General features: G+C 43.9%; 1 protein-coding gene across 5 annotated transcripts in view; it reads right to left on the bottom strand.

Moving 5' to 3' along the window:
• Positions 1 to 12,553, bottom strand: part of RUNX2 (RUNX family transcription factor 2) — a 215,397-nt gene that overhangs the window by 82,982 nt on the left and 119,862 nt on the right. For 4 of the 5 annotated variants that reach the window (XM_058021192.1, XM_058021193.1, XM_058021194.1 and 1 more), the window contains one exon: positions 11,012 to 11,173. The exons of the other annotated variant lie outside the window; for it this stretch is intronic. In XM_058021192.1, the coding sequence (XP_057877175.1) occupies positions 11,012 to 11,173 (162 nt within the window). The remainder of the gene's footprint in view (positions 1 to 11,011; positions 11,174 to 12,553) is intronic. 5 annotated transcript variants of the gene reach the window in all.

Here is a 12,553-nt window from a genome sequence, read left to right as displayed (position 1 = left end):
CAATTCTAAACAGTGCCTGTTTAATACGAAAGGGCATTAAAAAGCAGTGATGCCTATGGATCAGACAGTGATATCCCAGATAAACATTAAAAATAACGAGTGGAAACCACACATGTGGCATCACTAGACCTTGTGTAGGGGCTTTTCATCTCAGCTAAATGAAAGAGGCTTTGTGGGTATCGCTCCTAACCCAAGCATACCACCTTTCACTGCTCACTGCCAGAGATTTGTGATGTTAAGAGATGGAAAGATTGCCATGAGATGTCCTACCCCTCCATTTTGCTTTCAGAATTGATCCTTGGTTTAAAACCTTCAGGGTGTTTTCTCTGCCAATCCTCTCCTTTCTTACTATTGCTCCTCTTTCTCACTATTGCTCCTCTTTCTCACACAAGCCCAAGAAGGCTTCTTCTAGCTGCCTATCCCAGCACTCCCAAATTACAAAATAACCTATTACAGCTAACATTCATGGCTACCACAAGATAAAAGATTAAATGGGTGATTAGAGAGACTTTGAGAACAACAACTGGGAAGTTTGGAGATGACATGGCCCAGACAGGGCTGAGCACACAGCACACTGACTCCTGTCCTCCTCCAAATGCACCTTTAAACCACCACAAAATCCCCTGCATTAAGTGTATGATGATACCTCTCATGACAGAACTAAACTTCTTCAGACAATGAGAACATTGCCTGGTCCAAGTAATCCCAAGAGATTAGCACAGTTTCAACTGTCTATTTGCAAATTTGCCTGTGGAATAATTAGGACTGTGGAGAGCAAAGAGGCTGCTCTGGTTGGGTGTCTGCTCCCCAACAGGGCCACAGCCTCAGCTCTGAGCTTTGCTTTTGACAATGGAAATGCAAACTAAACCTGGGAGGAAAAGCTCCTGTGATTATGGTTTTGTTTCTTAAAATGGAAGATTAAACAGTGTAGGAAAACTAAGCAATGACATACATCCTACTATTTTATTCTTTATCTCCATCTAGGGTATTGTCTGAGAAATTAAATTCATTTTGTGAGGACTTTTCAATTGGGCAGATACAAGAGCAGTAAAACTCCTAAAGGAATTGCAGAAGCTCACAAAGTCAGTGAAAAATGCTCACCCAGTCCATTTTTTCACGTGGGTTGGAAAAGTAGAGTGCCGCTAGTAATTCAACCAAAAATAACCTCTTGTCACAGATACAGTAGGAGTTTGGCTGATTAGGAAAGGGAACTTCCATGATTTTACAGATTATAGTGAAGCCACAGCAAACTGAATTGACCAAAATATTTTTTCACAGTCCCCCTTCAGATTCCTTGCACGTCAAACCAGTTCTGTCCCGCACCAGCCAGTTCCCTGTGGCTTCTGCCCCCTCCCTGAGACCGCCACAGCCTCCTGTCCTACCCACCTCTCTGTGCCTGTCACCAGCACAGGAACGCATGAGACCCTCAGAAATCAAAATCAGTGCTATGTTCTGGCAGACAAAGTTATAGCAAAGTTGTAGCAAGTTCAAATGAGTGGAAGCTAAAGTTAGACAAATTCAGACTGATAATAAGACCCAAATTTCAAAGTGAGGTCAATTAGCATCTGTAACCAAAGGCTATGATGGGTTTTCCTTCCCTGGAAATTTTTTAATTAAGCCCAACTGAGTGTTTGGGCTTTCTTTTTTTTCTCAAAGGCTGCCCTCAAGTTCAAATGACAAGTAATATGGGGAAATCTTACGCTTGGGTTCAAAGCAGGTGTTCACATGGGTTTCCCTGTACAATAATCAATGAATTTATACATCTGTGGAGATTGGTTTATGTCAAATTATTCTTCCCTGTGCCTCAGAGATGAAGTTTCACCATTGCTAGAAATCCTCACACTCCACAAAACCCCTTGCACACAGCAGTACCATCAAGCACCACGTGGGTACAGGGCTGGGTTCTCCCTGAGGGGCCACTCCACCACCCGCACACTGCTCCTGCAGACATGGGGAAAATGTCCCAAGCTCAGGAAGGCATCTCCTGCTTTTGATCCCTTCCCTCACTCTCTTTTGAGTCAGTCTGAAAGCAAACATTAAGAGATTTCCAGATTAGTGTCCCCAAATACACTCCCTTTATGCATATGAAGCAGTTCCTTCTCCCTTAATAACATCCTTCGTGCCCCACGTGAAGGTGCGCTCTCGCGTTTTATCTCATCCATCTTCATCTTCTTCACTGCCTACATTGTTTGCTTTTGTACAACCACAGAAAAGCTGAGCCACTTGCATGGCTCTTGCCTTCCCTTTTGTACCAATATCAGCCCAGTATCACCAGTATCAAAGCTCTTTGAAATATGACAGCCAAGCTGGCAGGACACCAGGTTCTTTTCTGCTAAAACATCCATCAAAAGAGAAAGAGATTTGGTCATGAGTAAAATGGGGCCAGCAACCATTACTAAACCACTTCAAAAAGGTGTTTTTGAAGCTCTGCTGGGATCTAACACTCCCTTGCTGACCAAATTCAGTGTGGTCAAATTCTGAATAGCCAGAAATGAGAGGAAATTTCAATGAAAACCAAGGCATCTCCAGCTATTTCTACCAGCAGCAGTTTTTACCTCTTGAATTGTACTTTTTAGTGTAAAATTTGCAGAATTTAAACCATTCAGCTCCTGAAAGGCATATGATACTCCTTTACCTTACCTTCTACCAAACACAGTCACAGTCTGAGAAGGACCAAATTCTCCAGCATTTTATGGAATCATTTAGTAAATTCATATTGGCCAATTAATCAAACTCAATTCAATGCAACAAAGATACAAGGCCACAAAGACTTAAGGGCAACATCATAGAATCATAGAATGGTTTGGAAACGGCCTTTTAAAAGTCACCTATTCTAACCCTCCTGCCAAGGGCAGCAGCATTCTCAACTAGATCAGGATGCTCAGAGTTCCATTCAACCTGGACTTGAATGTTTCCAGAGATGGGTCATCCACCCCCTTTCTGGGCAGCCTGTGTCAGTATTTTACCATCCTCACAGAGATGATTTCTTCATGTCTGATCTAAATCAACTCTTTCAGTTTAGAGCCATTCCCCCCTTGCACTGTCACTCCATGCTCATGTCAGAAGCCTCTCTCCAGCTTTCTTGTGGGCCCATGAGGGGAGGGGGTAAATAAGTGGATCTGACCACCCTGTATGTACCAGAGAGCTTCACACATGAAGATCCATTTCCTCTCCACATCAGCACACATGTGAGTCTGCCTCAGCTGCCATCGCTGGCTCCATCCTAGGTAGAAAATTAACAGCAATTCCAGAAAGGGAAGGGAGAAATCATCAAACGCCTTTGCAGAAGGATGAAACAAAGAGCTTGATCCCACAGCCTTCCTGTTAGAGGCTTATTGACTTTATTGGGAACACACATCTAGGTAGTGGCTCGGGATCTGTCCCTTTGGAAGTCTGGAATTGAGGACCCGGTTGCCCCACTAACAATTAGCATTCTGTTTACAAAACCCAGCAGAGTCAGTAAGAATAATCATTACAAAACATGCTCAGACTGTGATTCCGGTTTAAGTTAATATAATTTTAATGAGTTCTTCAGAAAAAGCCTGGCACTTATGGAAAATTTCCTTAATTAATATCAGACCCTAAATTAGTAATAAAAAAAAGCCCTGAATATCATTTGGTCTCAAGCTGGAACTAAAGTATGTTTTGGCATCATTACTAACTGTTAGCAGCAAGTTCTGGAAACAGATGCAAATCTTGATATGTGTCCTAAATATAAAACACATTGCAAAAAAAGCTCAGATAAAAATATATCTATACATCCATATATATTTGAGTGTGCTATTTCCTGCCTGTATCAGCAACAAATTTATTCCATTTCAAAACATTCCACTTGTTTCTTTTCAGTACTTTTTAAAATCCCTTATTTCAGGAATAAAACTCCTTCCCTCTGCCTTCATTTTTCCTGTTTATTTCCTCTCCCAACAGCCGTTTTAAGTAAATGAAGAGGGCTTAAAGACACACATTGTAACATTGAAACATCTGAAAATCAGCCCACTTGTTTTACCACCTAAATATGGGCATAGGTGCCTAATTTGAGGCCACCCACGCTAGAAAAATTTGAGGTAGGGATCATGCAATGCATCTTCTGGACAATTACTCCAATGAGAGATTCAGCCCAGTGGAGAGGCTGCTACTGAAAGCCCACAGACGAGTGCCAAGGTGCTGAGATTCCCAGGTGGCACCAAGTGGGCAGGAGACTAAAAATGGAAAACCTGCGGTAAATAAAATAAATAGAACCACTGAAAAATAATGAAAAAAAAAAAAAAAGGAAAAAGGAAGGCGAGTTACAAGTTTAGGGAAGGCAGCAAAATGAGCGGGTTGTTTCTGAAGACCTGACCTCCCCCAAGTTCTTTACTTTGCCTTGACTCAGTTTCACCTTGCAGGGAAAGCATTGAACATTAGCAAGGCAAAATGGAGACAGAGACAACCTTGAGTCTTTCGGCTTCCATTTAATTAAAAAAAAAAAAAAAAAAAAAAGAAGAAGAAGAAGACAGAGTGAAAATTGTTACAGTCACCAAGAAAAACATCCCAGCATAGCAAGCACACCAGAAACCGAGCTGGGTTCTTGGGTTTGCCAAGAGCCTGAGACAATATTGCTGAAGCGTGAACTGCTCATTCATGGCAGGGGCTGCTCACACCAGGGCCATGCTGGCAATAGCCACAGCATTAACTGTTTCTCTGCTTCCCACAGCACATAAAGAAGAACAGAATTGTATTTTGGAGACAGCACTAGTGCCTTCCTTTATGAAAGGTCCCGTCCTGAAATTTCCTTATTGCCCACAACATTTAATCAAGTTAGCAGGAATTAAGGGATGAAAGCACAGCTACTTCCATGGCCACAGTTTCTACTTAGTTGCTGTAAAGTTTTCTGAGCTCCTTAGGAGAAGACAAACAGCCTTTATTTCTAAAAGCTGTTTCAAAGACCAAATTCCCCCCAAAAAGGAAAAATCCTACTTAAAAAAAATCATATGGGTACATGACACTAGCAAAATCCAAGGTAATTCACACACAGGGTGAGAAACCCAAGATGACAACCAGTACAGGACCCCAAGAAAAAAAGCCCATCACAGTCAGCCTCTTTCTCATTGACATACAAATACTAAATCCAGAGGTTCAGCTGGAGCTGCTTCCATTGCATGTGGTTTTTTTATTATATGATTTTTAGGCTAACAAGAATGAAAATTAAATTGGGTAAAAAACCAGTATTGTCCCTGATTAAGTCATGGCTGGCATTGCATTTATTCTTGCCAGCCATCAGTGAGCTGGGAGAACAGGAAGTTTTCTTAAATTTCAATTTGAGATGAGGGTCCAGGATGGCCCAGAACATTGTGGTGATTTATCTACAGGGCGAGACGAATTAATGGAAAAGTTTGGCTATACACGAACTAGCAAACAGGGTCAGGGCACATTCTCTGGCTCTAAATCCAGTCAGGATGGTCTGGCCACAGATGTAATGTTAAATCCTGACTCCATAATGGGGTGGCTGACTCTGAGCTGCCCACAGGAGCAGGTTCAGGACTCTGCTCATTTCCAAACCACAGCTGGGACCTGTTTGAGACCATGCTGGCCAACCCCACTCAACACCAGCCTTGCTGACAGCTTAACAGTACTGGTATTTAACAGTCCAGCCCTACCACTGTGTGATTTATTGGTGAAGATACCTCTTTCTGGCCATTTTAGTTCAGAGGGATGGGGCTGCAGACTTCTTTTGTTTAGCGCCTGATCCCAGCATCTCCCTCATCGATCTCAGCATGCCCCTACTCAAATAACACAGTAAATATAAAGACAGCAAAGTCCACCCTGCATCCTCTGGGGACTCCAGCTCGTGAGACAGCAATGTCTGGGCTTGGTGGCACATCCCCAACTGACAAATGTCTCAGAAGGGTCCCGCCCAGGCCTGGAAAAGGTGGGTTTGGTAATTTGTCCTGCTATTTAGATTAAGTTCTAATTTTCTCATTTGTCATATGGAACCTGTCAAACACAGACAGGATTTTCCACAGTCAGCACTGAACGTGTTTGTGGTACACCTGCAGGACAGGTCCTCCAGCATCTGGAGATCTTGACCCCACAAATCTCTCTCAATGGTGAAGCAAAAAGTAAGAGACTTTTTTAGTCTCTATGTTAAGACAGAAGGGTGAGTAGGTCCAGAAAAAGTGTAGGGGAAGAAGAAGTCTCCTCACCTTCCCGTTCTCACGATTCTCAAAAAAATTAAAATCCAGCTCATACCCTTAAACAGCGGAGAAGGTCGAGGTCAGGGTGAGGTAGGGTTAAATCAGGACTAGAGTGTAATTAGGCTGTGATATGGATATGTTTATGGGACAGTTAAACTGTCTCTTAAATCACCTCAGCAAAGGCAGACTATCAGATCATACGTGCCTGTACTTGAGCTACTCACCTAGGCTCGCTTCAGAGACAAACAGGCTCTTGCCAGGCACTGCCAGGGACCAGCAGAGATCACCTGCAGACCAGCCAAGTCCTGAAAATGCCAGTTTGTCCCCTCTGATTCAAAAGGGAGTTGGGGGTGAGCGTCTCAGGAATGGATGTCTGCCCTGTGGACATCAATTACCCATCCCTCCTTCCCCTGCCTGGGAGCAGCCCTCTTTTGACTGCAAGAACAACCCAACCTGTACTCCCTGCTCTGAACCTTCCATGTGGGGAGGACTTGCTGGATCAGCCCCAAAGTGTTATGTAAAATGGCTGTGATGTGTATATTTATATGAATCATATACATTAATTACATAATAGTCACCCATGCTCTCCATCCCACATGCACTTTGGTTATGCATAGGACACAAAGACTGAGTGCATTCACTATGAATCATGCAATAAGACTACATCCCTCAGGCAAACTCTCTCTAAAATGACCCTTTTCTTATATTCCCATGGCTTCCACTACAATATTATTTAATTAAGAATATTAATCTGCTGGGCCACCAACTTTCACTGTCTTCTGGGGAAGTCTGAACAGACAGACATTTTAATAAAATATGGGGAATTCTGCTCATTTTATTATTGGAACATTAAGGTAAGGCAATTTCATGGCCTTATGAACTTGTTTCTTTATTTGTTCTTGATATTAATGTGAAACTTCTGGACCAGAAAGATCATTGGTTCAAAAGTTGCATGAGTGATGCCAGATAACATTTTTTTTGCTTTGCTTTTCAGCTCATGCTATTGAATACTGCCCAAATACCTGGGATATATCATTGATTAGCTGTCGGTGCAAACAGAGCACTGACCCCCAGTTGGAGAATATAGAAGATGAACACTTGCAGTTTGGCAGCCATGGGCACACATGTGCACGTGCCTGCAGCACGCATGCAAACCTGCCAGTAGGGCAAAGAAGCCCTCTGAGACACTGACACAACCAGTTCAGCTGCATTGCAGCAGCTGCCTGAGGAGCTCCCTGGGGTTGCAGCCTGCTGCCCTTTGCTCCTCTGCCATGGGATGAGGAACTGCATGCACTGCTATGGCAGCGCCCCACCACATCCTGTCCTGCAGCCCCAAACCTCTTCAGATGCTCAGCCTAATCTGGGGTTTAAACACAGGCAACCTCATCACCAAATTTCATGGAATCCTTAAGGCTAAAAAACACCATTGTGTCCAACCCAGCATCACCATGTTCAACATTAAACCATGTACCTAAGGGCCACATCCATGGGCCTTTTGAACACTTCCAGGGATGGTGACTCCACCACTGCCTTGGACAGCCTATTCCAATGCCTTACCACCATTTCAGTGAAGAATTTTTTCCTAATATCCTTTCCTAACCTCCTCTCATGCAACTTGAGTCCATTTCCTCTCATCCTGTCACTTGTTACTTGGGAGCAGAGCCTGACCCTCACCTGTCTGCACCCTCCTGTCAGGGAGTTGTAGAGAGTGAGTAGGTCCCCTCTGAGCCTCTTCTTCCCCAGGCTGAGCCCCTCCAGCTCCCTCAGCTGCTCCTCCTCAGACCCTGGGAAAGGGTGCTCCAGATCCTTTCCCAGCTCTGTTCCCTTCTCTGGGACACACTCCAGCCCCTCAATGTCTTTCTTGTTATGAGGGTCCCAAAACTGAGCAGAGGATTCAAGGTGTGACCTCACCAGTGCCCAGCACAGGGGGATGGTCCCTGTCCTGGTCCTGCTGCCACTGCTGATATAGGCCAGGTGCCTTTGGCCTTCTTGTCCACCTGGGCACACTGCTGGCTCATGTATCCATCCCAAGATGGGGAAGAACACCACCACTTGGCCATAGGATGAGTGTGGTTTTTGTCAAAGGAAAATGATTAAAAGTAGCTCCTGAGGGCTGCCACTGACAATAAACCCAGGAGCCACTTCTGTTGTATTGGATGGAATATTTTCAACATCTGGGTGAGAACAACTTTAGCAGTTGTCCAGGTGAAGCCATGGAGGCTCGTGGAAAGGGTGGGTGTTTTGAAATTAGGGCAGATAGGAAGTTCTGTGCCTGTAGGTGTGACAGACAAGGTTAGGGGGGAGGTTTTGCTCAGTTTTCCTCCTGCATGATGTTAAGCAACAGGCAGTAAATATGGCATTCATTAAAACGACCTTGTATACTTTTAACAGCCTTGATAATCAGATTTCTGCCACTGTATCGGAAAGTGACTTTTTTATTCAAGGCCTTATAAAACTCTAATTTCTCCCTCATGCTTTAAAAACGCCTGAAGTTTTCTAAGGATTTTAGTGTTTCTTTGCAGTAATTTTCTACCCTCTTCAAAGTTCTGTTCTCTTCCTAAATATGCATTAAGTAACTGAGTGGAGATTTGCATTTCTTTGAGTGTGAGGGGTAAACTGCTTGCTGTACGGGGCAACTTAAAACTTGCATTTCTCTCTCTCTTTAGATAGAGGAGGTGTTGGATGCTGCCCTCCATCCCTGTGGCACTGCCAGTGAAACCCTTGAGAGGCACTGTCAGGTTTGCAGCTGAGGCTGCAATGTGCCTGCTTGCATCCTGAACACCTGAGTGGGTCCTTCAGCCAGGAATGCCTCTCTTTAATTCTGAATAGATCATTTCTATTCTGAATTTCTATTTCTGTCAGCAAACACTGCACACAACCTCTGGCACTTGTGGAGGATCAAAGTCCCCTTTTTCACTCTGGAATCTAACTAGAAGCAAGATCCCCACGCTGGGAAAGGTCAGGGCATTGCAGAGGCATCACTCGAGCCCTGGAAAGATGAAGGACAAGAAGCGCGAAGGCAACTGGCCATAGAGCACGGCAGGAAAGTTCAGTCCAGGGCCGCACAACGAACACAGCCAGGTCTTTTAGTCACTCCCTGCCTGTGCCCACATGCCAGGCGCTCACGTCTGAATACACACAGACAAGCAAGGGCTGCAGGGCAAGCATGCGGCGTGCAGCTGCCAGGTCCCAGCCGAGCCTCTCCTGCAGGTATTGCCGCGGGCACGATTGCAAAAATAACCCATTCGACAGCACAGAGCATCAGGAGGCTCTGACTCAAAGGGAAACTGTTTCAGGCCAAACAAAGCATTTCCTCAGCATCAAGCCGATCGAGTTTTTTGACCCAAGTCAGGGTGTTGCATGGAGAGCCCGCAGGAACCTGCTCCAAAACCCTCCAGCCCTCGGCCCGCATGGAGATCTCTGTGAAGGCAGAGTGCACTAGGGCTGCAGAGGGGTTTGCAGCTGGCTGTTTGAGAAACAAAGCTTCCCTCCTCCAAGATGAAAGAAATCAAGGAGTGTATGCTAATCAAATCCTCCACGCCTGCTGGCTGCAGTTCAGCTTGTCAGGGATGCAGCTCAGTGGAGGGATCAACATTTCCAGTGCTATGAGCTTGGTGGAAGGGGAAAACACAACAGCAAGAAATTCACCTGGCTGGGAATCAAACAGGTGTATGGCAGCAGCATCCAAGATTATAATAATATCTTGCAAACATGCAAAAAATAGATGTAATAAGACTGATTCTTTGGTTTTCATTAATGAATCATAAAGGCTCTCTTTACATTACACATGCTTTTTTGGCATACGCTGCTAATATTTCCACACTTGCAAGGTTGGAGTTTTAAGACTGAGCCTCCCTCCCCTAAGGTTCCTCATTTTTGGCAAGAGGTACAAGGTGACTGTGTGCCATGACAGACTCTCTCTTACTTTGGGGCAATCAGATTACTTTACACAGATGGTTTTATCACTGAGACCATTGAAGGTGAATTGTGCAATACATAAATGTGCATTTGTTTGGTAAAAAAAAGTCTCAGTTCCTCACTCCTGTCTCGTCTATGTTCCTAAATGTATTTCCTCTCTCCTGCATCATTCCAAAGAACAATTTGGCCAATCTTTACCTTTAAGTGACTCAGCTTGTTTCTGATAGGCTTCTTAAGTACATATTAACTAAGGAAACAGTCTTGAGCTACTGGATTGAAATACAGGAGAGTGAACCTCAGCCATAACTACTGAAGAAATAAAGGCATCTATCTGTCAGGATGCCTAACAACACTCATACCACAAAGATAAAGCACCAAAAAATAGACAGCATAACATTTGCTTTAAAACACAGGATCACAGAATGGTTTGGGTTGGAGGGGATCTTAAGATCATCTTGTTCCAACCCCCCTGCCATATGCAGGGACACCTTCTACTAGACCAATTTGCTCCCAGCCCCATCCAACCTGGCCTTGTATACTTCCAGGGATGGGGCAGCCACAGCTTTTCTGGGAAACCTGTGCCAGTACCTAATTACATGCAAGTGAACATCCTTTTGTAGGGGAAATAAAAAAAAAAAAAAAAGAGAGAGAATTTGTTCAAAGAATCGGGTTCACAATTTAAAAATAATCTAATCCGAAATGGACCTAAAGTTATTCGAGAAAGACATGCTCAGAGCAACATAACAGCTCTTCCATATCGGAAAAAAAAAGGGATTTTGATTCCTGCCTGTCATGCAGGAACCCTGGTATCACTGCTGAGGTTTGCTCTCCTTGCCAAGGTTTGTCTGAGGCCACAGAGGCAGCCTCTGCCAGTCCTGTTCCTCTCTGCATAATTGTTTTAGGCAAAAGAGAGTCTTTACCTGAGAGGCGTCTGGGCACATCGGTAATGGCTGGAAGTCCCGTGCCTCGAGTGGAGGACAGGGGAGTTGTGGAGTGAATGGACGGTGAAGTCATCTGGCTCAAGTAGGATGGGTAAGACTGGTCATAGGACCATGGCGGGGATGACTGCGCCTGCCTGGGGTCTAGGGGGAAAATAAAAACAAACAAACAAAAAAAAAAAAGATAATTTTTTTTTAAAGGAAGAAAAATTTTAGGGTATCAACAGCCTAATTGAAAGAAGTGGGATTACTGAACATACACACATCAGTACTACCAAGAGTGAGAACGTAATGAAACACAACTTGCTCCTCAACACTCAGCCCTGTGCTTTTCCCTCCCCAGAACAATTTCTGTGGGAAATGAACAGACCAGAGGTCTAGAAGCTGGGATGCAAATTCCTGGTGTCTCTCTTCCAACATATCATACTAAGAGTTGCCAATCCTCCAGGAATCAGAAACAGAAGCAGACAACAAGAATGAGCCCCAGGTCTGATCTTAGGAAGTGGACTTCATGGAATCATGGAGTCATTACAGTTGGAAAAGACCTCTAAGACCACTGAGTCCAGCACTTCCAGGTCCACTGCTAAACCATGTCCCTAAACATCTTAGCTACAAGTTTTTTAAACACTTCCAGGGATGGTGACTCCGCCACTTTCCTGGGCAGCCTGTTCCAAAGCCTGAGCAACCTTTGAGTGAAGAAAATTTTCATAAGATCCAATCTAAATCTCCCCTGACACAACCTAAGGCCGTTTCCTTCAGAGGTGGGCAGACTCTACAGTCAGCACTTGGCACGCCTGTCAAGCTGTTATCCAGTTCAAACATCACACAATAGTGTTTTCAGTGCTGAAAATACTAGCCAAGCTGAAAAATGTCATAAATCTTGCAGCATCCGTCAAAAAAATGTCACATTTGGATGCTGGCCCAATTACTTACAGTACCCTCAATTACAAAATATGAAACCAAATGGTTTGGGATAACTATTGGAAGATAACGATACCTGCTGATATATTTGCAACAGCTCACTATGGAGGAAATTATCTTTAGGATAAAGACAGATCAATTTTTGCTGAAGCACTGGTAGAAGGAGACCTAGTTTTACTCACTGATGTTTGGATTCATAAACCATTCACTCTCAGTTAATATGTGATGATAAAGATACCATTGAATACCTCATAAATTATGCTTTTTATTTCCTTACATTGACAAAACTAAAGCACTTGCAGCCCCAAAGTTTGTCTGGGGCACTGCATAATAAACAGAAAACTATCTCTGGACTAGCTCACAGAAATTGTAACACATCTCTTCAAATCCTGCCCACTATTTTCAGGGAAGCTCATCAAGTATACTTGATTTGGAGAACTTGCTCTATCAGAACACTGTGCTAAAGTATTCCTTTGCAGACAGCAATGTGACAGCCACATGGCATAAGCAAAGGCTCTTTTTCAGGAAATTCAACTTTTTTTTTCTTTTTTTAACTCCTTTCCCTGCTCTTCCACACAGCAAAACCTTGTAGCTTCAGCTACT

This window comes from Melospiza georgiana, chromosome 3, assembly GCF_028018845.1.
Source record: "Melospiza georgiana isolate bMelGeo1 chromosome 3, bMelGeo1.pri, whole genome shotgun sequence".
NCBI classification, from domain to species: Eukaryota; Metazoa; Chordata; class Aves; order Passeriformes; family Passerellidae; genus Melospiza; species Melospiza georgiana.
This window is presented reverse-complemented; position numbering and strand designations above follow the sequence as displayed.